General features: G+C 38.0%; 5 protein-coding genes across 6 annotated transcripts; 4 read left to right on the forward strand and 1 right to left on the reverse strand.

Moving 5' to 3' along the window:
* The first annotated feature begins 331 nt into the window (after window positions 1-331).
* LOC103139322 (60S acidic ribosomal protein P2-like) lies at window positions 332-2,922 on the forward strand. The gene is made up of 5 exons (XM_007553876.2): window positions 332-437; window positions 1,513-1,636; window positions 1,751-1,799; window positions 2,433-2,528; window positions 2,799-2,922. Exons 2-5 carry the CDS (start codon window positions 1,514-1,516, stop codon window positions 2,876-2,878), a joined length of 348 nt encoding a protein of 115 aa, XP_007553938.1. The 5' UTR covers window positions 332-437; window position 1,513; the 3' UTR covers window positions 2,879-2,922.
* A 1,767-nt stretch (window positions 2,923-4,689) lies between these two features.
* On the forward strand, window positions 4,690-6,839 carry LOC103139323 (ferritin, heavy subunit). Its single transcript, XM_007553877.2, has 5 exons — window positions 4,690-4,980; window positions 5,379-5,484; window positions 5,874-6,020; window positions 6,259-6,384; window positions 6,482-6,839. Exons 2-5 carry the CDS (start codon window positions 5,383-5,385, stop codon window positions 6,638-6,640), a joined length of 534 nt encoding a protein of 177 aa, XP_007553939.1. The 5' UTR covers window positions 4,690-4,980; window positions 5,379-5,382; the 3' UTR covers window positions 6,641-6,839.
* Window positions 6,840-8,976: 2,137 nt separating this feature from the next.
* On the reverse strand, window positions 8,977-13,593 carry mcee (methylmalonyl CoA epimerase). Its single transcript, XM_007553879.2, has 3 exons — window positions 13,489-13,593; window positions 12,141-12,481; window positions 8,977-9,808 (listed from the first exon to the last, which is right to left on the reverse strand). Exons 1-3 carry the CDS (start codon window positions 13,514-13,516, stop codon window positions 9,656-9,658), a joined length of 522 nt encoding a protein of 173 aa, XP_007553941.1. The 5' UTR covers window positions 13,517-13,593; the 3' UTR covers window positions 8,977-9,655.
* Window positions 13,558-18,313, forward strand: mphosph10 (M-phase phosphoprotein 10 (U3 small nucleolar ribonucleoprotein)). The gene is made up of 11 exons (XM_007553878.2): window positions 13,558-13,699; window positions 14,881-15,520; window positions 15,604-15,773; window positions 15,859-16,024; window positions 16,323-16,464; window positions 16,571-16,638; window positions 16,730-16,867; window positions 16,939-17,049; window positions 17,254-17,361; window positions 17,456-17,686; window positions 18,048-18,313. Exons 1-11 carry the CDS (start codon window positions 13,614-13,616, stop codon window positions 18,195-18,197), a joined length of 2,010 nt encoding a protein of 669 aa, XP_007553940.1. The 5' UTR covers window positions 13,558-13,613; the 3' UTR covers window positions 18,198-18,313.
* Window positions 18,314-19,593: 1,280 nt separating this feature from the next.
* On the forward strand, window positions 19,594-24,370 carry ist1 (IST1 factor associated with ESCRT-III). 2 transcript variants are annotated; one of them, XM_007553880.2, is made up of 10 exons: window positions 19,594-19,702; window positions 20,231-20,331; window positions 20,435-20,615; window positions 20,690-20,777; window positions 20,982-21,065; window positions 21,152-21,262; window positions 21,359-21,541; window positions 22,420-22,515; window positions 23,735-23,780; window positions 23,932-24,370. In XM_007553880.2, exons 2-10 carry the CDS (start codon window positions 20,244-20,246, stop codon window positions 24,099-24,101), a joined length of 1,047 nt encoding a protein of 348 aa, XP_007553942.1. In that variant the 5' UTR covers window positions 19,594-19,702; window positions 20,231-20,243; the 3' UTR covers window positions 24,102-24,370. The 2 variants fall into 2 exon arrangements, with proteins under 2 accessions (XP_007553942.1, XP_007553943.1); XM_007553881.2 differs by having other exon boundaries at window positions 23,774-23,780.
* The last annotated feature ends 2,307 nt before the right edge of the window (window positions 24,371-26,677 follow it).

The following is a 26,677-nucleotide window of genomic DNA, read 5'->3' on the forward strand; positions in this document are numbered from 1 at the left end:
AACAAATGTTGGGAAAGGGGAACCTGAGAAATAGTTTTATGAAGAAGAAGAAAATAAACATGAGCCTGTAAACTTTTTCAGTCAGATTCAAATGAACAGTAGCACTGTATTATTAATGCTAATATTTGACCAACATTATCAATGTATAAATTTAAAAAAGAAAGACATTTAAAATTATCTATGTATTTACTCTATCTCTTGAAATTTGCGGAACATATTTTACTTCACAAGAAACATATACTTGAAAGTTCATGTTTACGGCGATATCAGCAGAGAATCTGCCTACATACTCCGGTGCAGCAGGACTCTTCTCGGACCTCTTTTCCTTTCTGTCACTCACGAAGAAGAAAAGCTTTTTCCGCTTTCCTCGAATGACGTAACGTCCTTTCTGTCTGTGCCAACCTCGTAGTGAACACGCGTTGTCCGACTTAGCTCAAGTGAGTGTCTTATTTTTTAACCAAACACCGCAGTATTCCTCGAGGAAATAGTTCCGACATCTAAATAAACAACTAATCTTCCAGTCCCGGCAACTTTAAGTGTTGAACGTCGATGTTTCCGCTTGATTTAATGTATTTTACTGCTCGTTTAGCTGCTGCTCACTTAGCTGATAGCAGCGAGAGGGAAACGCATGCCCTCTATTGGATGTAAAACTGAAAGATGTTTTTCATATTTCCATCACTATTTCATGTTAGTTTGCCACAGATGATGCACATTGGATTTATTTAAACACATTAGTTATAAAACAGAAAGAAAGTGCTAGTTTCGTTGACACATCTTAAGAAGGCATCCTACCCGAAAAGTCGAATTCTTAATCCCTGGTTACATGTCGTATTTTTAATAAAACAACACACATAGAAACATTGTAGACTGTTCATTTCTACTTTTGTGGCTAAGCAATGTGAAATAGTACATTACATAATCAGTTCTCAAAGAAAAGCTCCAGACCCTGCTGTGGGTCATGAAAAGCCCACTAAGTGGTCTCTCAATAATCTCTAGAAAGTTGAGGATTTCTAGTAACATATTGCTCTATAATATTAGTTAAAAGCCTTTAACTTGAAGTGTATATAAATATGTTTTCTTCAGTAAGAGGATGCTGTCAGTAGAAAATAGGAAAATCTTGCCATGAGGCAAATAACAAAGACTACTGGAGAATAAAGTAGAAATAACCTTTATTGGCACTTAGTGGGGAAATTAAGATCTAAGAGCAGCTATGTGATAGAGAAAATTAAGCATGCCAATTTACACCAAGGTACAAATAAAAAAAAGAAGCAATTTACAATAATAAAAAAATAGCATAGTATTGTTAAAAATGTCACTCGGGTACAACGAATCGTGCAATTGAATATGAGAACTTTAAAAATGTACCAAATATGTATATTTGTGCATGAAAACAGACTAAAACACACAGAGAAACTTCAAAACCCAGCAGAGATGCAATGACTTATTGAGTTTGTTGGGCGCAGTGACGGTTATGAAGTATTTCGATATCTAAAACGACTGCCTGTGTTCCAGGATGCGTTACGTTGCTGCTTACCTGCTCGCCGCCCTCGGTGGCAACGATAATCCCCAGTCCAAGGACATCAAGAAGATCCTGGAGAGCGTTGGCATTGAGGCTGATGACACCCGCCTGAACAAGGTACAGAGGCCGCCGCTTTCCATTTTCCTCGTGGTAACAGGGACTCTGGTTTTATCAGCAGGCGGACACGTCTTCAGATATTCATGCTTGTGTTTTTTTTATTTTTTCCAACAGGTCATCTCAGAACTCAAAGGGAAGAATGTCGAGGAGGTGATTGCCACTGGTACGTTTGTAACAATCCTTTTGTTTAAATTATGTCTGTGTCTAGGTATTATGGCACATTCTATGATTTATCAGATATAATCTGACTCAAAACTGCTTCTAATTTTCATAAAAGTAGCTTAATTGTGACTGCAAGTTCTGATGTTTGTTGCTGTAACAAGGAAAAACAATTGGATGTAAAATGAGTAAAATAAAAACAAAGAGGTTATTTAGTAAGAATAAATTACAGCTATAATCTATGAAAACATACCATCAGGTTTCTTTCTACTGCAGCTTAATTATTTTGTAGTGTCTTGAAGTTTAAAGATTTTAAAAATTGTAAGTAAAAATTAATGCACATTTAAGTTTTAAAGTGTTGTTTTAAAGAAAATGATGAGCTTTTATCAGAATACTTAGATCTGTGAACAGACATTATTTTAATGAGGCACACAGATTGAGTTGGAGAATATCCACATCGTTGAATTGTACTGCAGTTAATTTTTGGTATTTTACCGTAATTGTCTATAACCCTAAATTAGTTGTTGGGATTTATTTTGCTTTGATTTTATTGTTTTCAGAAAAACAATAATACCCACGGTTTTTGCCGTGTCTCATGGTTTACCTGTGTTTTCTCTCCCAACTCTTGTTTCTTCAGGTTACGGCAAGCTGGCCAGCGTGCCAGCAGGTGGCGCCGTAGCTGTTGCCAGCTCTGCTGGTGCTGGCTCAGGTGGAGCTGCTGCTCCTGCTGCAGGTGAGTGTTTTACCTCACCTCATAGTTTGTCATAAGTGTTATAAAGTATAATTAATGTATACTTACAAATGTCTGTATTTTATTGACATAACCTCGAATATGCATTAACCTTATGAGGTTGACCCAGTGTGTGAGATCATATAGTTAATATAGTTCATGCTATGTTTTTACTATGTTGTGGTAAAATCATAGTTTGACAACTTTTGGGGGGAAAAAATCAGTTTGTTGTGCTCTAAACTGTAATTGTTTAAAATGTATTTTGTTTTACAGCTGCTGAAGAGAAGAAGGAGGAGAAGAAAGAAGAGTCTGAGGAGTCTGATGACGACATGGGATTCGGCCTCTTTGACTAAACTTTTTAAAGTCATAAATAAAGTTTTTGAAAACTGAAAATGTTTCCAATCTAAATTGTCAAATGTTTTCAGAAATCCACGTTGTGAGTGTATTACATTAATGAACCGTTTGACGTTTAGCATCTTAATTCATGCAACTAGAACTTTAGAGATTTTGATAAGAATGCACACAGTAAGTTGATAGTTTTTTTAGAGGGAAAGTTAAGGCTTTATGTGCATGCAGGAAGTCATGGTGGACAGTAGGTGGCATCATAATCGCTGACTGATGAAGTGAAACATACTGTAAGAGATCCTTTTGTTTTGGACACGTTAGTTCAGCATTTTGAATAATTTACTAGCCGAAGCAGATTCTAAAAGCACCTGCATTATTTACGGCTTTACGCAGAAACTTGTGCTACTGACCCGTAGATGAGTTAACAAAAAAGCATCTTTGCAGAGTCATCCTCGATTGCATTTAAATTATTTTATTAAATAGTAATTTTCTTAATTTAAGTTGGAGATTATTGGTTACTTTTGGTATTGTATTTGTTTTTGTTTTTTTACTAAAAAGCAAACAAACTTTTTTTTTTTTTTATGTTAGAACAATATGGCAACAAGAGTAAAGCCACTTCCTGTTAAATTTCAAACTATACCAGAATTGGCTAATCAAATGTTCCAATAGTTGAAACCTTGTGTTTTGATTTCTTAGTGTATTATACTAACCACAGTATTCCCTGCGCTCTAAAACGAAAACCTGTAATTTCAGGTATTTGCGGTAACACAACTAACTATTTCTGCTAGGTGTGACTTCATGTAATCTCTTCTCTGATTGGATGTACATATGCCGCTTTTATTGCCATCGTAATGTTAGCTAATCCCTTAGGAGGTACTTTTCAGCTGTAATAGAGGAAGGTAAACAACCCAAAGCCATTTCAGTACAGGAAAGGAATAATTGAACATAATCTAGTTAGAACGTTTGAAAACATCCGAAAGTCTTTGTATTTATAGAGTATCACTACAGTTGTGTTAAATGTCTCTTCTTTCTCTAAAAGGGTAACACCTTCACCTAACCTGTAGTTGTATTTACCTGGTTGTATTTAGTCATTTGTGTTATTAACCAAATAAGAATTAAATACTAATATTTTTATCAAGATAAATCTTTCACAATAATTTAATTAGTCAGGTTCTTGTGTGTGTGTGTCATATTGCTTACTTCATCCTAAACAATTTTAAATGTGTTAATGTGGTTGTTACACAAACCCAAAAGATCATCTGAGCAGACCCACGTGGTCTACCACGAGTCATCAGAAAATGAGTAATTAACTCGCCTGTCCTTGTTCCTGGCAAAGTACACACCCAGTTTTAATCCCATTGTCACTCAGAAATTGTTATTCTTGATTCCAAAAGTAAAGTAAATATATGGCACAACATAGATGTTTGAAAAATTAACGTGGTGCTTAACTTATTGTAGCAAATGCATGATGATATGTTGGTTTTAAAAAGCTTCAGCAAGAATATTGTAAACAAAATATACATTTTGCAATTAAGTGCCATCCGGAGCACTGTATGTTTTTTTATCTTCACGCTTGAAAATACAAAATATTTTTGTGTTTTAAGTGGTGATAGTACATTTCAAATGAAGCTTTAAATACTTGCTAAAACAACTAACAACAATTATATTCTTTCCATGGGCATGTCTGTTTATAAAATAAGTGCTGTTTTAATGTATTTTTAAAAATAAATTAATAGCGTAAAAAAAATCAAAATGGAACGATTTGATCTCGGTTACCTGGTTACACAAAGGCCCTGCCCACCACTAGTTGTGACGTCACCTCTAGACGCTTTATTTACTGACTTCCCGCACGTAGCGTTTACAGTTGATCCTCGTTAGCGGACAGTGAAGGTTACCTGCTTCAACAGTGCTTGAACGGCAACCTTTTAACTGTCTCAACATTCAGATAGCAGCTTCTCTTCAGTTGTTTCTTTTTTTAATCAAGCAATTCGAACTTTTGTGCCAGCTAGCTAAATAAGGCTCCATCACGCTTTGCTAGAGGGCTATTTGTCTTGCTAACAACGCAACCAGTCGAAGAGCGGCGACCTCCTCAAAAGACGACCGAAATACAGTAAGTAATGATGCGTTATGTCATTTTCATTTCTATGCATGTATATTGGCGTTTGTGTTAAAATGTTTCTTTTTATAAGGGTTTAAGTTTTTATTTTCACCACGAAAACGCTGCTCATGTGGCATTTGGCGCAGGAACCGCTTTACGAGCTTATAGCGGTTGATGGCGCACAACAGCCTGGCTTTTTCATGTAGTGTTTATTGGGGGTTGGAGGTTGTTGTTTTTATGAAGCACCTTTCAGGACTATCTATATTCGGGTTGGTCATAATTTGAGTCAATTTTCAAAACTTCCACATTTAAGTCCCTTGAAATACGTGGGCATGAAATTACAATTACATGTAATTTTTCCATGTTATGTTGACTATAATTCGACTAAGTGCTTTTTGTATTTTTTTCAGAACCATGACTTCCCAGGTGAGACACAACTACCATCAGGACTGCGAGGCTGCCATCAACAGGCAGATCAACCTGGAGCTGTATGCCTCCTACGTCTACCTGTCTATGGTAAGTCCCAAATATGAACTGAGCGGAAATGAAACGGCTGCGGTGAACAAACATTTCGGGAAACTATGTGGAGCAGGTGTCTTAATATGAGGAACTGTTACCTGAAAGGGGAAATGTGTAAACCAGCTTGATTTGCAGCTGAAACGTTGTTGTTTTTTTTGTGTGTGTATTTTGCTCGGGGATTAGTTCAGTTTTTTTTCCTTTATAAATGCAGAAGTTTAAACAATGGGTGTTTTTTGAAATCTAGATCTTTAATCATCATTCTGACTTTACTGGAACTGGAGACTTGTGAAACCATGTGGGGGTTTTTTGCACTTTGGATTGTGTTGAGTTGTAGTCACTTGTAAATGCTTTAATAGAGGGAGCCTAAGCATTTTCCTCTGTCACAGGGCTACTTCTTTGACCGGGATGATCAGGCATTGCACAACTTTGCCAAGTTCTTTCGTGATCAGTCCCACGAGGAGCGTGAGCATGCTGAGAAGCTAATGAAACTCCAGAACCAGAGGGGAGGAAGGATTTTCCTGCAGGACATCAAGGTAAAAACCAGTGTGAAAGTGGACGTTTTCAGGATATTGAGTTGTTTGACGCATCATTAAACAAGTTTTGGGCGTGGCAATGCAGATACTGCGGGTGTGCAGCTGATTTCTGCTTATCTTTTTTGACCACTCGTGCCAACCCCTTCAAATTTAAGTAAAACGTTAAACTGCAAGTAGAGTTTGAGAAGACTCTTCGATTTCCCTCATTAATTTGTTCTTTTTGCTCTTTGTCTTCCAGAAGCCAGACAGGGATGAGTGGGGCAGTGGTGTCGAAGCTCTTGAATGTGCCCTGCAGCTTGAGAAGAGCGTGAATCAGTCACTGCTGGACTTGCACAAGCTCTGCTCCACTCACAATGACCCACATGTGAGTATTAAACTCAAATTCAGTTTGGACAAGCCCTGATCTAGTTGCAAGCTCAAATGTCATGAAGACTTGCTGATTTCATCTCACTGTCTTCCAGCTGTGTGATTTCATCGAGACGCACTACCTTGATGAGCAGGTGAAGTCGATCAAAGAATTGGGTGACTGGGTGAGCAACCTGCGCCGCATGGGAGCTCCTCAGAACGGCATGGCAGAGTACCTGTTTGACAAGCACACTCTTGGCAAAGAGAGCAGCTAAATCCGTCCAGAAATTGTCGAGGGGGGGAAAAAAAATTGCTTCTGTATGTGGCAATTTGCATCTTGCTTCTATAAATTTCAAAATGTATTTTTGGCAATAAATTGGTCATTGTTTAACAGTTCTGACACTTTTAAATCTGTAGATGTAGTTGCTGTATTGTGTTGACAGACCAAAATAAATCCTACCCTCTGGGTTCTCATTTGCCTGGTTTTCATTTATTCAATGTGTTAAAAGTGAAGTCTTGTGTTTAAATTGAATGGACTGATCTTGCATTTGTATCACTGTTTTTCAAAGGTTCAAGAACATCTCCAAACTTGCTTAAAAATAAATTTTATATCTTGGGCTGAAGTTCAGACATTCAGGGGTCTGAGGGCTCAAAGTATTGAGGCATAATTACTATTTACTTCAGAACTTCAAATCTCAAGTATAGACCATGTGTCTCAAATGAGCAACTTGGTGCAAAAATAATGACCACCTGACAATGGTCAATGCTGAAGTTTGGGCAATTGCTTTAAAAGATCACCTTTTGCATGAAGCACATAGTTAAAGTTGAGCCAAACTGACAATGCCTGTTTCTCAGTTGCTGAACTTGAGGCAGCAAAAGTCAGCTCAGGTGGTTCATTAATTCAACTATTCTGTACAATTTTTATGGATGCAACTAAATTAATTGGATAAAACTGGCACATTCTTCAGATTTTTCATTTAGCCACTTAAGCCTTTTTGTACAATAAAAATGTAAAGCTTAAATTTTTAAGTGCATGACTTTGCAAAATGATCTGCAACTAAGTACTTGTGGAAAACGGTGTAGGATTAATCAAACTTCTGGGATTCATTGGATGGCAAAACCTGCTTAGGAATTTAAACCAGATGAAACTAAAACTAGGACACTTCTGGGTACATTTACTGTAAAGTGCATGGAGTCCATCTCTACTTACTAAATTGACTTCAAGCACTTTATGAATCTGTCTTCAGCCCTACAACATATCTAGAGCAAAGAGCGGCATGGACTAAGCTGATACAAGAACAATGCATTAATTTTCTCTATACCACTATATCCTGGCTTTAACATTAGTGCTGCTGGTTTAGTATTCAGGGATACACTTGATGTGACCTCATTCCTAACTAGGGAACTGTCAAATTGGAAGATTCAACATGATGGGTTTAGGTTTCAGATTAATCTTGTGTTCCCTGACTTTGTATTTTAGATTTTGTTTTGCCTTACCAAATTAGTGAGAGCTCTACCATCATGGCTGACAGCCCTAAGAGGTTCCCTTTTTAATCAAAGCTATCCTGTTTCCATGGAGCAATCACTGTTCTTGCAGATTAAATGTCATTCTTCACTCTGTCTTTTACAAATTTTAAGGCTAGTGCTGCTTTGGACCAGTTATAGTTGCCTGGTAATACAGAAACCTTAATAGCTACATTATATAAACATGTCTCTGCCTTCACTAGATCCTTCAAGTGTTTATTGCACTTAGCAAGTCGGTGTCCTTGTGTCTTAGTTTGAAGGTTGTAACATGACTCTTAAAATTAAGGGATTTTGGTTAAGTGTCTAATCATGTGGTTCAAGGTGACACTTTGCCTTTAGCAGCTTATTCAAAGAAGTCTTACTCAGATGTTTCAAGTGACGCAAAGATGTTTACAGCTTCAGTTTCAAGTGAAAACACTATACTTTTTTGTGTGTGTGTAAAACCCAACATTCATTTCCAAACATTTAGTCCACAATGTTCTGCAAGTCTGGAGTCATCAGGGAATTTCCATGTCCTCCAAGAAAACTTAACAGGAAGTCCAAGTGAGATGTTTGAGGTTACCATACGTCATCAGACTTTGCTATTTTGCAAAGTGTGGTGCCCCTGCTTTCCTCTTGAATCTTAATCTGCGCCTTCTAGTGGTAACCCAACATTCTGGTATCATGGCTTTATAAACTGTTTATGTTATGATGCATTTTGTGGGTAACTTGTTACCTTGACACTAAGCACCTTATAAGAGCACATGGTAGCATAAAAATAATTGAAATACCAGGAGGTTTCGTATTATGTTTCTTGTGGCCTCCTAGAGGAAACCAAACTGGGTCTTTCAGCAGGATGATCCAAATCAACAAACATCAGACAAATTCAGCTCTCTGCCCTGGTCATTACATAACACGGTCATAAACCCTGAAGAAAATCTGCGGCGTTGTGGAGGAGGAGAAGAATCAGGACTGTGGACACTCGAGATTGTGCAAGAATGAACTCCTGAAGATTCCTTTCTTTGTATGCTCTAAACATGTGAAATGTTACACATTTTATAGATGATTCAAAAACAAAAAAAGCCTAAATTTCTTTACAGGTTTTTCCCCTTCTCCTGCTTATCAGTTGTATTGAGTTTAAATGTTGGATTTTCTTAAAATGTTTATAATATTATGCCACTGCAATATAATATAAATTCATTTAAGGGCTTTTTTTGTACAGCTTAACAGGAGGTTCTATAAATGTGCATTTTGAGGGGTAATGCATTGTATTTTAGCCATGTTCCTTTTAAAAAATGTTTTGCACTGGTCTTGTGTTATTATTTGATGACACTGGTAGACTTTTTTTAGAACCATATTTGCCTGATGATGATCAGTGACAGAAATGTTGCTTGATGAACTTCCCCAGGATGTTGAACAAGAGTGGGAGTTTTGCTTCTGTTTCCTAGAAACGATCCGTTTTCCGGGCTACACACTCATTTCAAGTTGCAGCCGGTGGAGAAGAACATTGTGTTCTGTTAGATTAAAATGTCAAGCTCCGATTCAAAACGCATTTACAAAAGAGCAGGCAGGTAGTGGAAGTTCCTCTTTATGAACACAGTCTAAACACGCCACTCTAAATGATTCAAACAAATGCAAAACAAAATCAGGAGAGTTAGGAACACAGTTTCTGAAATGAGAAGTGCCACAGAGGGCATTCAACAACGCTATCACCGTGTTGTCAAAGTGACTGAGGAATATGTAGATACGCATGGAGAGCTCCGACAGTTCATGCAGATCAGAGAGGCTCATGCTTCTTCCAGCTCCACCAGCACACCGTCACAGTCTTTGGGATGAAGGAACATGACCGGTTTCCCATGAGCGCCTATTTGAGGCTCTGCCGACAGGGTTCTGATGTTCTTTGACTTCAAGTCGGCCACCGCAGCAGTAATGTCGTCCACCTGCAGACGGGAGGAAAACTCTGTTAATCATTCATCTGCAGTTAGATTATCGTACACTTTACCCTACTGTACCACAAACTAAGACAACAACTGAGTCAGCTCTCTGAATCACTTCTACTTGACCACCGTGACAGTACACTTTTGTTGTAGTGAGAGTTAGGAAGTATGAACAGCTTCCAGAAATTTGAGTTTTAATTTAAGTTTCTGTGATGCTGACAACTCAGTCTAGCATTAATGTTGAGATCTGTTTACAGACATAAACCTTCAACCCTCAGCAAAATGTGCAGCAATCAAATTGTGTGGAGTGTGTGTTCTTTGTTTATAAGATACATGATGGAAATACTGAGCTAAGCAAAAAAATAAAAAAGAAAAAGAAAAGAAACACAACACTGTTAATTAGAGCTGTTTCTAACTCAGTATGAATCTACAATTATTTATAGATTGACCTGTTTTATCAGGGACTGTTTCCAGATTATTATTTCACACTTACAATTAACTGCAAGTCCTCCAATAAAATACACTAGCTAGAGTTCAGTTTAAATTAGAGCTATTGGAGTCCAGATTTCCAAAAGGAAAACTGAAATAGTCACAAAGCTGCAGCCCACATTAACCCAATCATTATGCGAATTCTCAATATCAGACTAACCATATTAAAATAGAAAGACTGGAATCCTTCACAGGGCTAACATTTTTAACCATGAAACCAAGGTAAAAAAAACAAAAAGGTTAGATCACAAAAACTAAACTATAAAGAAACATAGTTGACGGCACTCATGTCAGTAATCTTCCTTTTCAAATGAGAGTGGCAATGTATTTTGATTATATGGTTTTAGGCAACCTTGAGAAGAACTATGTTATGTGTGATAGATTGTTACAGCCAGTGGCCTTTTCTGTTTTCCTTTTTCTTTTTTTTGTAAGAGCCGGGTCATAACATAGATTATATGCCATGAGTTAGGCACCTGGAGGTGCACAACGGTGCAATTACCAGATTGTGGCCTTACTGCAATAAGGTGTGTGTAATAAAGAGAGAGAGAAAGAGAGAGAGAGAGAGACAGAGAGAGAGAGAGAGGGGGAGGGAGAAAGAGAGAAAGAACACAGTTGCTTGTGTTGATAATTCCTATGACCTGGGTGTACCTTATCTCTTGCTCAATGATCTATAAACATAGACACAGGTAACTGCAACCGGTAACTGCAACAAAATAAAGTCAATGACTTCTCAACATAGCACTTTAACACAAGAAAAAATCTCAATGCTCATTTAAAAAAAGCCATGTTTTTACACACACATGCACACACAAAAAAAAACAAGGAATTTGACCTCAGTTCCGCTTTTCTCTAAATGAGGACATAACTGTGTTCAACAGAGAGACAGCCTGGGGAGAAAAAAACAGTCTCTGTGGTGTCTGGTTTATGAAAATTGTTTTCTGTAGCTCTGACCTGAAGATAAAAACCTAAACAGTTTGTTTAGGTCAGAACCAAGATATTTTGGTTGTTTATTTTGGATATTTTGACCCTTGACCTGTACAAGTGCTGCATGAGAGAAGGTCAGTCCCGAAGATATAACACTTAGAAAATATTTTTAAACTTCCACCTGAAGTTCAATTTCTTAATACTTTGCTTCAAATGAGAGACACATTCTTTTAATTAGGTCATATCCAATACACTTGTTATTTGAGCTTTTTAAAAATGAGTTAAGGTTTTACATTTTGCAGAAATGTTCCATATTTTCTGTACACTTCTCTCATCTGGTCATAACAGCACACTGTGCAGTCGTTGTTCAACAGAACCATGGATGTGGGAATATGGAGGACAAACGAAGACATGTTAGGTCTGACATCTACCTACAGCAGATGAAATGTCCTACTTGAAGAAATAGGTAAAAAGGACCAGAAAAGATCTAACACAGTGTCTGAGAAGTGCATCCTCCTTCACAAACGCAAAGATTATACATAGTAACTCTTTGAGAGCCAACTTGTTATCTTACGAGTTTTTTATAGATCCAGTTAAAGAAATTGGAACGTATTCTGTCCTTCCAACAGGCTGCTGTAATAAAGTGCGTCTGCGATTAATCCTTTTTATGTCTGCATGGTTTATAGGTCTGTCTAAAAATCTGTTAAGCTACTGTTAAATACCACTTTAAAAGAGTATGAGAGCGTCTGGATGCCTGGCTTTGAAACATCAAATCAAGAAATGACTTGAGACTTTTGGACAAAACCGCTACAATAATAGTCACCTGCTTTGAAATGCGACTATGATCTGGATTATTAGTTTTGTAGATGTGAAAACAACTTTAAGTTTCAAACTAATAGTTTCAGCGCCATCAGTTTCGCACCTCAATACAAATGTGGTGCATCCCTCCTGACTTGTTTTTCTGTAAGAACCCAGAGATGGGGCTCTTCTCTCCGAGAGGATGGAGCAGCTCCAGCTTAGTGTTGCCCAGCTCCACAAACACTGTGTAGACCCCGTGCTCCGGCAGGGGGACCTTTTCGCTCACAGTGGCACCGAGTACATCTCGATACAGAGCCGTGGCTTTCTCCATGTCGGGCACGGCGATGGCTATGTGGTTCAGCTTCCCCAGTTTCCACAGCGATCCAGGAACACCCCGGCGGAGGGGGGCAGTTGTCGAATGTCCTCGCAGGATGGCAGCACGAGAACATCTGGAAAAGCCTGCCGCTGGACGAACAAGTTAATAAGATGAGAAACAACCTTGTCAAAATATTTTCCATCAAATTAGCTTCATAAATGGTCCATGGTTTGATAACGTGTCATTTTATTTTACTAGACAGTGTTCTAGATTTTTTTTTTTTTTAAAGTCAGAGTTTTGTGTTTTTAAATCAAAAGTAAAAACCTACCTGTTGGAAAACACTTAAAAGTTAATTTGAACAGCATCTTCCTTACAGACACCCAGCTTAATACATGTTTTCTGCCACATAATTTATTTGTTTTTGTTCACTTTATTTTATTACCCACTATTGTCTGATTTTGTATATTTAGTATTAAGTTTTGTATTGTAGTAATTTTACCGTGTCTTGTTATTTGCGTCTTAATTGTTTTAAACTAAATTACATTTAAAAGTCCTTCAAAAATAAAAAATAAACTGACAAGTTTGCCTCCCTTTTCATTCAGGGTTAAGAACTTTTCTATTTAGCTTCCTACAGATCTTCAGATAAGGGTAGACTTACGACACAGAATAAACGTATATTTTCGTGGATTTAAAACCCTTTTAAAAACAATAGTTACTGTAGTTTTAAATACTGTTTTGATACATCCCCATAGTATTTGGGGATGTATCAAATGCTATGATTTGGGGATTTTAGCATCCCCAAATCTAAAATAAACGTGGATTAATTTTTATTTCAACAAAACAATTTATTTAATGGTGTTTCTGTATATGATTGAACGAGGTGAATATGTTTCTCTGTCTATTCGTATAAAACTCAATAAGTTAATCCTGTGTGCCTACATTAAAATGCATCTGATCAAACTCAGACTTCATGAACAACAATGCAAACAAAGGCTTCAGTAAAACAAACTGCTAATGTAACTTGATCATTGTTCTGTCCAGCAACGTTAAAGTTCATCCTTGTTTTTACTGACGTCCAATGATAATAATGAATGTGTAAAGAATATCACATAGGAGTCCAGTAGTTGGCGTAAGACATTAGTCGACGTAAACAAACCTGCAACCTTCAGCACAGCGGACGCCATGTTAGTACCTCGGAACCAAGCTGCTGCGGCAGCGGAAGTGTTTCACTTAGAGCCTATTTACTTACGACACTCAGACGCTCACACATGTGAGTGAAACATGGCTAACCGAGAAATGAGGAGAGTGCTGGAGGACTGTGTTAAGATAATAAATGACAACACGGCACAGCCAGAGAACTTTCTGAGGCAAGTAGCTAATGCCGGAGAAAACAACTGCTGAATGTTTTTCATAATCAAAAAGCAAAGATTGACGTATCTAGCGCTAGGCTAAAGCTAAAGTAGTAGCATTCGTAGTAGCTGTAGCATTAGCAAGTAGTAGTGTAGATGTAAATTTAGTGTTATAATTGAAGTAAAATGATTAATTTGCTACAAGATAACATGCATAACTAAGTCTTAAGTGTATTTAGAAATGCAGTGGTCAGAGTTTTTTTTTTGCCGATACCGATTTGTAGTTTTCTATGTCTTTCTATGTAGTAGAAAGCATAAAGGGGAAATTAGCAGGTTCCTTGATAGGGGTAATATTCTTCAATTCAACAGAAATTGAGACCTTTCAAGACATTTATGCATGAAATCCTGTATCCCAAACCTGCTTCTGGTTATTATCTTACTGTAATATGTTAATCAGAGCCTATGTTGTCGTTGATTAATTAATTAGTTCTTAGTGTTAAAGAATTTAATGTATGAAAAAAGGTTTGTTTTGTATCTGACCTTCCTTACAGAGCTAAACTGAATATCTGACTGATTGATCTTTAATAAATTGACTGACAACTGAAACATGATCTCACAGCCATCTGTAATTTCATGAAAAAGACACACATATGTGGAGATAGAGACAGACACTCTTTCACAACGAGGTGAAAAAAAAATATATAGAAGAATGAAGATCTCTCCTATATTTCTATTTGGATATAGAAACACCTAAAAGAAAATGTTTAGCAGGATGATTCCTAAAGGTTTTTGATTTTTAGGTCATAAGCATAAGACAGAAACGATTTCAATGTCACAAAGACAAATATGCTGTTTGTCGAGCAGAAGTTATGATTTTGTCTTTAGAAATGAAACGCCAATACTGACATTTGTTAAATTTTTTAGGCTTATGTTGCACATTTGGTGTTAATTTCAGTCCAACAGTCTGTATCTTTGTATCTGTTTTAGCATATTACAGATGAATGTTCTGCGTTACACTTCAGTTTTCAAGTTTTTCCTATAATTTTTGCATCATAGATCATAAATCTACCATTGGTTTCTTTGGTATCATTTGTTGCTCAAATTGAAAAAAACAAAAACAAAACAAGTACAGTTAGAAATTCCTCATTGAACCGTATTTCTAGATATGCCAGATTAAACAGTTGTTTTCACCTCTTCAGCCTTCAAGATGGACCTGCAGCAGAATTTACTTCCCTCACCAAGACCCTCTATGACCTCCAAAAATCTGTGGAGCCTGCAGGTTGTAAAGGAAGCCCTCTGCCTCAGCTGGTGGTGGACAACTTTGATGAGGAGCAGATTTGGCAGGAACTGGAGATACAGAATAATGCTGTGATGAAACATTTTAAAAATGCCGTAGATGAGACTTTAATTAAGACTTTGCTGAAAGAGGACACAGAGGAGGAAGACGAGAATGAAGAGGAGGCTGAAGGAGAGACAGATGATGAAAATGACACTGAACAACCTTCCAAACTCCGAAATAAAAAGGCAGCGGAGGCACAAAGTGACTCTGAGGAAGACTCTGATATAGATTTTGACGTGGACGCTCTTGAGAAACGAGAGAAGCAGAAGAAGCAAGGTGTGAGGAATGACTCCAGGACAAAAGTTGTTCCCTCTGAGGTTGATGATAGGTTCTTCAAACTGTCAGAGATGGAGTCGTTTCTTGATGAGATGGACAAACGTGAGGGAAAGGAAGACGAGGGCGAAGATGATATTGACTATTTTCAGGACGTTCCCTCTGATGAAGACGATGATTTGGACTTGGATGAGATTATGTCCTCCAAAGAAAAGAAGAAAAACATGGTATGCACGTCACATTTCTGCTTTCCACGATAACACAGAAGACAAAAATGTAATAATTTTGTTTATATTAACAATATTAACAGGCAAAGAGCTCCAGGAATCTCAAGTACAAAGATTTCTTTGATGCCATGGACGGCGGACCAGCTAAAATAAATGAGCAGTCAGATGATGATGACGATGATGATGAGATGGAGGACATCCAGGATGAAGGAGAAGAAGAGGATTTTGATGAGGAAGAGGAGGACGATAATGAGTAAGTGTGATCAGTTACTTTTTTTTTATTCATATGTCAGAGAAGCACTTCAGTTTGATGGCAGCATGTCTGTGCTTTCTGGTAGCGGTGACGGAGGAAGTCCAAGTAAAGCCTCTCGAAAGAAGGTGACCTTTGACCTGTCTGGGGAGGAGGACAGCGAGGGGGAGGACATGGAGGAGACATTTGGAGGAAAAACTTCAAGCTCGGAAAAGTCCGAAGTAAAGTCTTCATATGAGAAGCGACAGGAGAAGGTAACAAAGCTTCAAATGCTGCTGATTTGATTTATAACCGATTCTGAAATCTACTTCTGATAGTACAGAGTTGAATTTCTAAAATGAAGCAAAACAAAAACGTTACTATGAAAACATTGAGTTAAGAATATAAATAAGTTTTTCTATGGTCTCAAATTATTATTATTTGATGTTTTTTTTGTTTTTTTTTGATAATTCCTCCGGCAGAAAATCTCGACAAAAGAGTTTTTCTCAAGAATATGTGAAAGAAGGTTCCCTGCAGTTCACTTTTAGTTACCGCTGGTCTCCCATCTTGCAGATGTCTCAGAAGATCCAGGAGCTGGAGAACGCAGCTCTGGCAGAGAAGGCGTGGCAGCTGTCCGGAGAGGTGACGGCGCAGACCCGTCCGGAGAACAGCATGCTGGAGGAGGACGTGGAGTTTGAACAGGCATCAAGATTGGGTGAGCCTTTATTCTCGTGCTTTTCGATTGATCAGCTGTCGTTTGACGTAGCAGTCTATTTAGCAAGCCTGTCAGGTAAACCAAATAACCCAGTTTCGTTCTTTAGCCCCTGCTATTACTGAGGAGACCACCCTGCAGCTTGAAGACATCATCAAACAGAGAATAAAAGACCAGGTCAGACATGGAGACTTTTATTTAACCTGATTTTTTATTATTATTATTAATGTTTCTTTGAATCAGTGCCTTCATCTTGTGTTCACACAAGGCATTTGATGATGTGGAGCGTAAAGAGAAGCCTAAGGAGGAGGTGTTTGAATACAAAAAGAGACTGACTCTGGACCATGAGAAGAGCAAGCAGAGTCTAGCACAAATCTATGAGCAAGAATACATCAAACAGATTCAGGTTTGACTTTACACTTGTTCTCCATCACATACAATCCGCAGAGCCTCCGTTTTATTATCCTCTTATTTCAGAATAAGACAGAGGAAGAGGAGAACCCAGCTCATGTAGAAATTCAAAAACTTATGGACACGCTCTTCCTAAAGCTGGACGCTCTTTCCAACTTCCACTTCACACCAAAACCAGTGAGTTATTTTCTGATATCAGTTACTAAAAGGTACAAAAAAAGGCAAAATGAATAAAATGTCATTTTGAAATAAATTTCATTCAATAATAAAAAAAAAGAAAGGAAATAGCTAAATGAGGATGAGACATGCTGTACGATAAATGTAAAGGATAGCAGGATAGTGATGATGAACTCATCCATCCATGTTTACTGTCTTGAACAGCCTGTTCCAGAGGTCAAGGTGGTGTCGAACCTCCCGTCCATCACTATGGAGGAGGTGGCTCCGGTCAGCACTAGTGATGCCACTCTGCTCGCACCAGAAGAAGTCAAGGTTTGCCAGCTTCAATCTAATTACAAGTATCTATGGTGGTGATACCAGTTTTTCAGTTACACAACAGCTTATAAGCACTTTCTGCTTATTAAAGGAGAAGAACAAGGCCGGAGACTTACTGGGTGATACTGAGAAGACGTCGACTGACAAGAAGCGCGAGAGACGGCACAAGAAGAAAGTGAAGCGTCTGAAGATTCAGGAGAAGGAGAAGAGACAAAAGCTTAAGGAAGCTAGCAGGACCGGGGGAAATAAAAAGCCTTCGAAGGCTGAAGTCACTGAAAACCTGAAGAAACTCACAAAGGGAGGCAAAGCCGTAATACTAAAGGTTGAGCACTTTATTGGATTATACACAAACCAAATTCTCATAGTTTCTGACTTACAATGTGAACAGTATTGCCAAATATTTTCATAACACATTTGACTTTTTATACTTTATAGCTGTGTATTATTTGTTTACAGACAAAGCACTAGTCACGGACAGGTTGCATCCTTTATCAGCACATTTTTAACCTGCACATCACAATTTGAGTATCTATTTTTAGCATTTGCACATTTAGCTGATTCATCTTTCGTTTATGCAAGTTGAGCCACACCTTCTGGATGCCAACACAAACACTTCATTGCCCCTTAAATAGCTCAGTGTGTTTCTGAAGTGACGCATCTAATACCGTTTCCTTTGCTTTCAGGATGAAGGAAAGGACAAGGCTCTGCGGTCTTCTCAAGCTTTCTTCTCTCAGCTTCAGGATCAGGTCAAAAGTCAGATCAAAAGTACAAAGGAACAGTCTTCAAAGAAGAAGAAACAAAAGGAGGTTTCTGTCAGCAAACTCAAGCTGTAATGACTCTTCTGGTTTATTTTTGATGATCACCTTTTCATTGTACAGATTCTTTTATGAAACAACTGCAATACATTAAGTCTGAAAGTGTGAATAAATTGTTTCTGTTTTTATTCAAATGTTTGTGTTTATTCACATAAAGCACTTTATTTTACTATCTACAATGGTTATTGTGCTGCAGTAAGAATCAATAGGGGCCTTAGCTTGGATTATGAGTCTGCCTGCAGCAGATTTTGTTTTTTACTTCCTCTCTTGATTTTTGCAGCTCAACAGTTGTACCACATTGAAGAACATAATCACTTTTTGCCATCAGGGGGTGATGTGAGCATAATGCCTGACAGAAACTGACATAAAAGCCAGATTTATGTGAAGAGATTATGAATTTTATTCATAATCTGATGTATAATGAGTCTTTGATGTCCAGCTTGAATTCCAGTGTAGTTCTCTATCATTTTTCTCATTTGTCTTTCTATAAGAAGAAAATGTTATGCTAACATCAAATCTAAGTTGGATTACCTAAATCAATATTAACACGATAAGCAAGACTGCAATAGTTTTGTTGATGAAAGTGACTTTTTAAGTGGTTAGCATCCTAATAAACAGCATTACAATTATATGAATATTGCTGTAGTTTCTAGTAATGTTTCAGACTCAGCGTGGGATTTATTTTTAAAAATCCAGCAGCGTATCTTAGGCTTTGTTATTCCTCTACAATTTGTTGCCTGCATTTGCCCCAACTTATTCCTTGACACATACACACACATCATACACCAATAAATTAAAGCAATTACAATTTTTGTTGGAAAGAAATTGTTCTTTTTAAATGTACCCAAGACAATTTTGTGTTGTACAATGATTGGTAAACATATGGCTGAAATATATATTAAACTATATAGTGTAAAGTAACCAAATAGAGAAAATGTTTACATTTGATTGTTAATACAACTGTACTTTACTATTAGATTTACTCCATAAGTGTTGACTGACAGTAAACGCTCATGCTCAGGAATAGAAAAAGTGATGTCATTTTTCCTCAATAGAATGACGTGTGAGATGCAAAATGATGATTAGGATAAGAAGATTAACATCTCGGATAGCTGAAACTTTCTTTTTATAAGGAATCACTGAATCATGAATAATGGTTCACTTTGAAACATTTAATAAAACTTAAAGGATTTTTCAATGTTTTTAAAGTATTTTTCCAAAGTCCTTTACAAAAATGGCCAGTTGAAATGCAATTTAAAAGTAGATTTTTTCCATTCTGATGACTAAGAAACCCATTTGATATATACCAAGTATGTAAAAATGCCACATTTTAAAAAAGATAACGCGAGAGGAGTGTAGTTATTAAATGTCACTCTGGCCTGCCATACCTCGTCTCCGCCTCTTTGGTAAAATCCCCATGACGTAAACGCAAACCATTACGGAAGTAAACTAGGCGACGAAACAGGGACAGAAACCCTTATTAGTTGCGTGTCTTGGCTTGCCTAACAGTTACAGACTTTCAGGTAAGTCTTTTTTCGTTTTTTGTAGGATAAATGTTATATGTGTAAAATAAAATTCTTTAACGTATTTGAGTGTATTAGCGTCTGTTTGTTTTTGTTTTGAAAGCGTTTAGCAAGAGCTAGTAGTTGGAAGCTAACCAACGCATAGAAACTGAGCTTTAACAAACTGAACTCTGGGAAACAATCAGGCTTGAGTTAACCTTAAACTGCTACAACATTGTGGTAAAATATGTGGATATACAAATAAAACAAATATAATTTGTCAACTCTGAAAGTATCGCAATTTCTTATTGTTAGCTTACGTTAAGCTAAAGCTAACTGACTTTAGCATAATCAACGAATAGTTTCAGTTGTCAGCGTGATTTCAGTGTCTAATTTACTTTGTGTTTACATGTGTTTATTGTTGTTTGGGGCTGAACAACACGGTCAGTTTGCTCGCCACGGTCAGTTTGCTCGCCCTCACATGATGAGGTGAGTCACTGCATCGGATGTTTCCGTATGGTTTCTGATCACACTATACTCTGTCCACAGATACACTGTCGTCATGTTGGGAGGAGGCTTCAAAGGAGAAAGGCTAAGAGTTAACCTGCGGCTGGTCATAAACCGACTTAAACTCCTAGAGAAGAAGAAAAGTGAGTGCATTGAAGTTGACAAATAAGTTTGATTCATTTTCTCTTGTTGCTGCCATTAGTGACAGTTTTTAACTTGACCAATCTTCACAAATTTCAAATGAAGCTGAGCTCGCCCAAAAGGCAAGGAAGGAGATTGCAGATTACCTGTCCTCTGGCAAGGATGAGCGGGCCCGGATTCGTGTTGAACACATCATCAGAGAGGACTACCTGGTTGAAGCCATGGAGATCCTTGAGCTGTACTGTGACTTGTTGCTCACTCGTTTCGGCCTCATCCAGTCCATGAAGTGAGTACTGAAACAAACTGGTGTGTGCTTTATAAGCTGTCACAATGCTCATCTACTTCTTTTGTGGCTGCCAGGGAGCTGGATCCAGGCTTGCAAGAGGCAGTGTCCACTCTCATCTGGGCAGCGCCTCGCCTCCAGTCAGAGGTGTCTGAGCTGAAGATTGTAAGTGCTTTTTCAATTAAAAGAAAAAAAAATATATTCCACTAAGTATTTTTAGTTATATTACAAATGTCTGTACATTTAGGACAAAATTAAATCAAAGTAAAATTCCTTTTGATTAAGTTTAATTCTGATGTAACAAATAACTGTTTCAGTGAGCAGTTTTATTTCTATCATGTCAGCTGTGTCTCTTAATGGTTCCTTCAGGTTTCTGAACAACTATGTGCAAAATACAGCAAGGAATATGGCAAGCTGTGCAGAACAAACCAGATTGGCACTGTCAACGACAGGGTAGGCCATATTTTTCTGGTATTTTGTGTCGTCTTTTTGAATAATACATGTACCATTTGTCGAATAACCATCTGATATGATTACAGCTGATGCACAAACTGAGCGTGGAGGCTCCTCCCAAGATTCTAGTGGAGCGCTATCTGATAGAGATAGCTAAGAACTACAATGTGCCATATGAGCCTGACGCTATGGTCCGGGTATGTTGTTATTTTCTTTTGAATACATTCCCTTTGACTATGTATGAAGGATGATGTAATGAGTTTTGCTTATTTACTCAAACTGTTTCTGGATAGCCTGAAGTGTGTACTGGAGAGGAGGCAGATCTAATTGATGTGGATACAGACAGGAAGAATGGAGGTGGAGGCAGTGGAGGCGGTTTTTCTGCTCCTCCTGCTACAGCTATGCCCATGCCCATGCCCATGCCCATGCCTATGCCTATGCCAACAGCTTTTAACTACCCACCTCCAAAAGGAGCGGTAAGAAATGTTAAAATACTCTTTTAACCTCTTACTGTGAGTTTAACAGTCCTAAGCATTCTTCAAAAGTATAAAATAGACTTCCAGTCATTTTCAGGTCCACAAAAGTATGGAAAAAAATAAATGGGGTATGGGAAACTATTTGGATTTCAAGACTATTAGCCCATGTTTCATATTTTGAAAAAAATAAAAATAAATTGACTTGCTTTCTAAAAATGATTAGCAGATGTATTTTAAGACTGAAATCGATGTCTGTTTTTGGTCCATCCACTTCAAGCCGGGATTAAAAGTTTTTAGTTTTTTATGTATTGAGTTTGGACACTTTTTTTGTTTTGGGGGAATTTTTGGAACATGCAGAAAAATCTAATAAACATTTACAATACCTTTTTTGAAGTTTTATTTCTTAGAGGACCCACAATTTACCAAGAAAGTACTAATTTACTTAGATTTTAGTTTCGCACTGACTCTGAATTTCTAACATAAACACTAAAACAAGCTAAATATTCTTCCAAAACAGTTGGGACTTGAGTTCCCTGCCACTTTCTCTGTTAATAACTGATATTAAACACACATAAAGTTTAGTGTCATCTCAGTCGGTTCAAAATGATATTCTGCTTACAAAGTGAGAGTAATATGAAATAAAATGTGATCATCAGAGCTCAGTTGTTTTCATTGATTATATTGCACTTTATACAATATAACAAAATCCAAGTCTGCCTGGACATACAGAATTATTTAAAGATCTCCTCTTTGTTAGTAAAGTCATTTAATCTGTATGTATTTGGACAATAGTTTCAAACACAGCAGAATATTCTTGTGTGTGATGATATGGATGATGGTTACCCAACGTTTTCCTGACTATTTGCCATTTTCTGCAGGAACCTTTTAACCCCTCGGTTGGAACCTACAACAGCTTCCCAGTAGCAGGAGGGCAGCCCCCTCAGCTGCCTTCTTCTCCCCCCACATACGAGTCCGTAAGTGACTGAGCCCTTCACGTCAGTGCCTCCCCACCCCCATCCCCACAGATGGACAGACGCACAGGGCAGGGAAGCACTCAGGGAAGGACTGTTTATTCAGCATGCTTGTAGTTTTACCTACATTCCTGGTTCGTCTACATTTATAAATGTAGAGTGAAGTCCATATCTTACTGGAGACTGGCTTAGCCCTCGGCCTTTTTAAGCATGCACTGAGTATATTTAACTAACAATTATGTACTGAAAATGGGATTGGAGTGCAGATTCAATTTGCAGTACTGTTGTTTTTTCAATTGTCTGTTGCTGATTTGCACATAAAAGGTTCAAAGCTCATTTTAATTGTGATATTTGCTTTTTAAATCAGCAACTTTTTTTAATAAACGCGCTGCTGAATTAAAAGTAAAATGGATGAATAGTTTTAATAATAAAAACAGATAGGACCTATACATCTACTAACTGACTAAGCAGCTCTTTAGGATGTGTCACATTATCTAAGTCTATAAAAATGCATCCTTTCAGCAAATACAATGAGGGTTAAAAGCAATAAGCATAGACAAGATCAGACAGACCTAAAGAAATATAAGACATAGAGACCAGAGTCCATCTGATCTGAGGAACGATTTAAATCTGATGAGTTTGAGTGTTATAGCTGCCACAAAGTTTAACTGTAAGAGTGACTTGGCATTCGGCAGTGACCTGGTCAGTCACTTGATCTCCACCAGATGGTGCCTGATTGTGTTTCATCCGAACACAAACTGAGCAGAAAAAGAACAATAGCTTCAGTAAAGACCTGGCAACACATCTCGTAGATTTTTAGGGGATTCCAGACTTCAGAACAAGACTTCAGCCATGTTAATTCAAAAATTAAGTCTGCACCTCAATTGCTTTTCAGTTGTTGTGTATAAAAAACAATTTTGAGCCATCACTTTGGATTTATTTCCCACAGCCTGTTTGTTTTTTGTGAATAGCTTCTGCTTTGACTAACATGAGATGGTGAGTTGCTCTGAGCGTGCCTGAGTCTGATTGATTTATCGATCAGAGAAGTTTCGCTGCCTCCCTCCTAACATCTGCTTTGAAGGGTGATGGCTCTTAAATAATTTGTGCACCAGAATATTTTCTGTTTATTCTCCTATTCTGTCTTTGTGAGGTCTAATGAATAGTTTTTCTACAGTAGAAAGGTGACAATACGATTTGTGACGCATTTTTGTCTGCGTTTTAGATCGATGACTTCAATGACAAAGGTTCTGTTCCTTCTCAGGCTCTAGGTGAGTTCCACCTGAAACATATGCAGTTTTGTTTATGATACATAATTCCAGTTGTGGTGTTCTTCTCCCCCACGGTTTTTGTGAAGTTCACTCCCGATGTCTTTTGGCCGGTTATAGTAGAAAAAAATAAACTGTTCGTACTTCCCTTCAGGTCCTACTCCTGCACCTCGTCACTCGTTTGACCACAACAACCTACCAGAACTTCCCTCCGTTCCCGACACGCTCCCCACCTCCTCCCTGGGTGGACCCACCACCAACTCGGACGACATCGACTTTGACGATTTGACGCGGCGGTTCGAGGAGCTGAAAAAGAAGACCTAATCTGTGACACAGCTGGTCTGCGTACCTTATCTTACAGGCCTGTGTCGTTACCTACACAAGCCAGAACAGGAAATGGGGAAACATTTAGGGTTTTGAATCAGATTTGGGTAGTTCTCCTCCCCACTTCCACCCATATAAAGTAATTTTACATAGATTTTAAATATACATATATTCTTACCTCATTTTCACAAATATGACCAACTTACTGAAGGTGTGGGTGCTCACCAACCAACCAACCAACCAACCAACCAACCAACCAACCAACCAACCAACCAACCAACCAACCAACCAACCAACCAACCAACCAACCAACCAACCCTGTCTGCTAGAAAATGTATTTTCTTTTTCGGAAGGGCCACATGATTTTTTTTTTTCCCCCCCAAGTAGCAACATTTATATATATTCAAAATTACAATCATGAGGCTGCCGAGACCTTTTCACTTGTTTTCATTTAAGGTCATGCTGCCTTTTTACTGTTTCCAAATAAACCTGAGTGAATCATCTATTTAATCAAATCAAGATTTTATTTGCTTTTCCTACGGTTTGGGGTTTGACTAATAAATACAGCCTGTGCGTTGGCTCTAATTGGTGCATGTTGATGCCGCTGTAATCTTTTCCACTGTGTTTATTCGTCATGGCCTCAGAGCAGTCAGACAAGCCCGACTGGTTTCCCCACTGGGATAGGAAGCGGCCATTGGCACTTAATGAAGTCAGCATATCTTCTCACAGCAGTTTCAGAAAACAATCGGACACGGAAGCCATATCTCCTGTTCTGTCCAGTCCATGTAGTCGTAACACTGTGGAACTGAGGATTTTGAAGTGACACCATTCACTGAGCTACTTCAATGACAGGAAGAAGGTGTGTGTGTGTGTGTGAGGCCTTGGGGAAAAGCGAGCAGTGAAATCTCAAAACCTATGTGGTAGTTGATCAGGCTTTGTTGTAAAAGTACAAAAAAAGTGTATGAAACCATTTATATAGAACATCTACAGTAATATAGACGATTATTTGCGCAAGTGATTTACAGATGAACCAAAAGATGTTTGGCAGCAGGGCTTTGTTCATTATTTGAAGAAACTGTTTTATAATTACTGCCTCTGAAAAATACTTCTCCCCCCTCCTTTTGAATGTCTGTTTTACCAAACTCTTATACTGTAACATAACTGAATGACATAATTTACAAGCACTCCTTTTAGATGCAACGCATATGATTGGATCTTGTGTTTTGACTCCAGAAGTGATCATTTTATCCTGTTTTCTGCGAACATGTGCATGGGTCTTATACTGTATGTCCACCGCTGCATTTGCCTTAGCTGTCGTCTCTCATCCGAGGCCTTGCCAGTCTGTGGAAGGATTAAGCACTTGTCATCCATCAAGACTGGAGTCATGTTACCAGTTTGTTGTTATGTGACAAATTCTTTCTCTTCAATTATTTGGTAAACTTATGCTTTGGATAAGTAACAGCCTGCTTTTCGATAGGGAAAAGAGTTCTTGTGAAAAAAGAAAAAAAAGGAGGGTTTTATTTTTGTGCAGACATGACGTATTGCTGTAACCTTACCACACCCAGCACTGCCTGCATGGCAAATGGACAGCGGCCTTGTGAACAGTGATTCAGCAGTTTCTGGAAACACAAGGAGTGGCTTTCAGTCTGGATTGCAAACAATGTTTATTCTGTTCAAAATATTTTGTAGGATGTAAAGCGAGATTGACACTACAGAGCTGTGACCTGCTCCCTATTTTTTTCTATGTTAGACTTTTCTATCATTCTGTTTCTTTAACACAAAATGTGTCAGGTTGAAAGAGATTTGTTTTTTCACAATGTACGCTAACATAAAAAATTAATAAATGACTGTTTGGAACTGGAGCAAATTTTGATTTCCTAACATTTTTTTTGTCCTGTTTTAAATCACTGTAGTAAGTATTGGTGCCCACTAGGGGTCAGTGGCGCGTTTTACAACAATTCAGAAATGTTGCAGTCCTGAAGTCATACATCATCAGGTACGTTTCAACAAGTTTTACGATTAACAAATAATTCATTTATTTTAGTAATTCACTTAAAAAGTGAGACCTCCGGACAAATTGATTGTCCAGGGTGAATTAGTGTTTATCTCTGTTTATTTAAGTAATGAAAATCCCAAACTAATTTTCTCGGAAAATTTAAGTTTTCAAAAGAAAGTATTTTCAATATGGCATGGTTATGATATGGTCTACATAATGCAAAGCTGATGACTATCTTAAGATGGGCAAATCACAAGAGGTCGCTGCTGAAGAAGATGGCTATTCACGTGGCACTATTCCTAGCATAATGCGAAGGTTAAGTGGAAGGAAAAGGTGCACAAGGCAAGGGGATGACCTTTTGCCTTGAGAGAATTGTGAATGTATTCCATTCAGGAGTTGGGAGGTGATTCACATGATGTGAACTGCAGCTGAAGTCGGGGCTTCATGAGGCACTGTACACATGACCAGCAAACTGGATTGATCCAAACCTCCTGTTAAATGGAAGCTAAGAGTTAGCAATCCAGTGGTTGCCACCCGTCCCGTAAAATACGGAATCATCCCGTATTTGGCTGTTAAATGT

This window comes from Poecilia formosa, unplaced genomic scaffold (assembly GCF_000485575.1).
Source record: "Poecilia formosa unplaced genomic scaffold, Poecilia_formosa-5.1.2 Scaffold60, whole genome shotgun sequence".
Taxonomy (NCBI): Eukaryota; Metazoa; Chordata; class Actinopteri; order Cyprinodontiformes; family Poeciliidae; genus Poecilia; species Poecilia formosa.

Coding starts and splice junctions, on each gene's coding strand:
- LOC103139322 (XM_007553876.2), top strand. CDS start 1,514: ATGCGTTACGTTGCTGCTTACCTGCTCGCCGCCCTCGGTGGCAACGAT. Junction 1,637..1,750: donor ATGACACCCGCCTGAACAAG/GTACAGAGGCCG, acceptor TTTTTCCAACAG/GTCATCTCAGAACTCAAAGG. Junction 1,800..2,432: donor CGAGGAGGTGATTGCCACTG/GTACGTTTGTAA, acceptor TTGTTTCTTCAG/GTTACGGCAAGCTGGCCAGC.
- LOC103139323 (XM_007553877.2), top strand. CDS start 5,383: ATGACTTCCCAGGTGAGACACAACTACCATCAGGACTGCGAGGCTGCC. Junction 5,485..5,873: donor CCTACGTCTACCTGTCTATG/GTAAGTCCCAAA, acceptor CCTCTGTCACAG/GGCTACTTCTTTGACCGGGA. Junction 6,385..6,481: donor CCACTCACAATGACCCACAT/GTGAGTATTAAA, acceptor ACTGTCTTCCAG/CTGTGTGATTTCATCGAGAC.
- mcee (XM_007553879.2), bottom strand. CDS start 13,516: ATGGCGTCCGCTGTGCTGAAGGTTGCAG. Junction 12,482..13,488: donor CGCTGTGCTGAAGGTTGCAG/GTTTGTTTACGT, acceptor TTGTTCGTCCAG/CGGCAGGCTTTTCCAGATGT. Junction 9,809..12,140: donor TGCACCACATTTGTATTGAG/GTGCGAAACTGA, acceptor TCCCGTCTGCAG/GTGGACGACATTACTGCTGC.
- mphosph10 (XM_007553878.2), top strand. CDS start 13,614: ATGGCTAACCGAGAAATGAGGAGAGTGCTGGAGGACTGTGTTAAGATA. Junction 17,050..17,253: donor TCCACTTCACACCAAAACCA/GTGAGTTATTTT, acceptor TGTCTTGAACAG/CCTGTTCCAGAGGTCAAGGT. Junction 17,362..17,455: donor TCGCACCAGAAGAAGTCAAG/GTTTGCCAGCTT, acceptor TGCTTATTAAAG/GAGAAGAACAAGGCCGGAGA.
- ist1 (XM_007553880.2), top strand. CDS start 20,244: ATGTTGGGAGGAGGCTTCAAAGGAGAAAGGCTAAGAGTTAACCTGCGG. Junction 20,332..20,434: donor ACTCCTAGAGAAGAAGAAAA/GTGAGTGCATTG, acceptor TTTCAAATGAAG/CTGAGCTCGCCCAAAAGGCA. Junction 23,781..23,931: donor TGTTCCTTCTCAGGCTCTAG/GTGAGTTCCACC, acceptor ACTTCCCTTCAG/GTCCTACTCCTGCACCTCGT.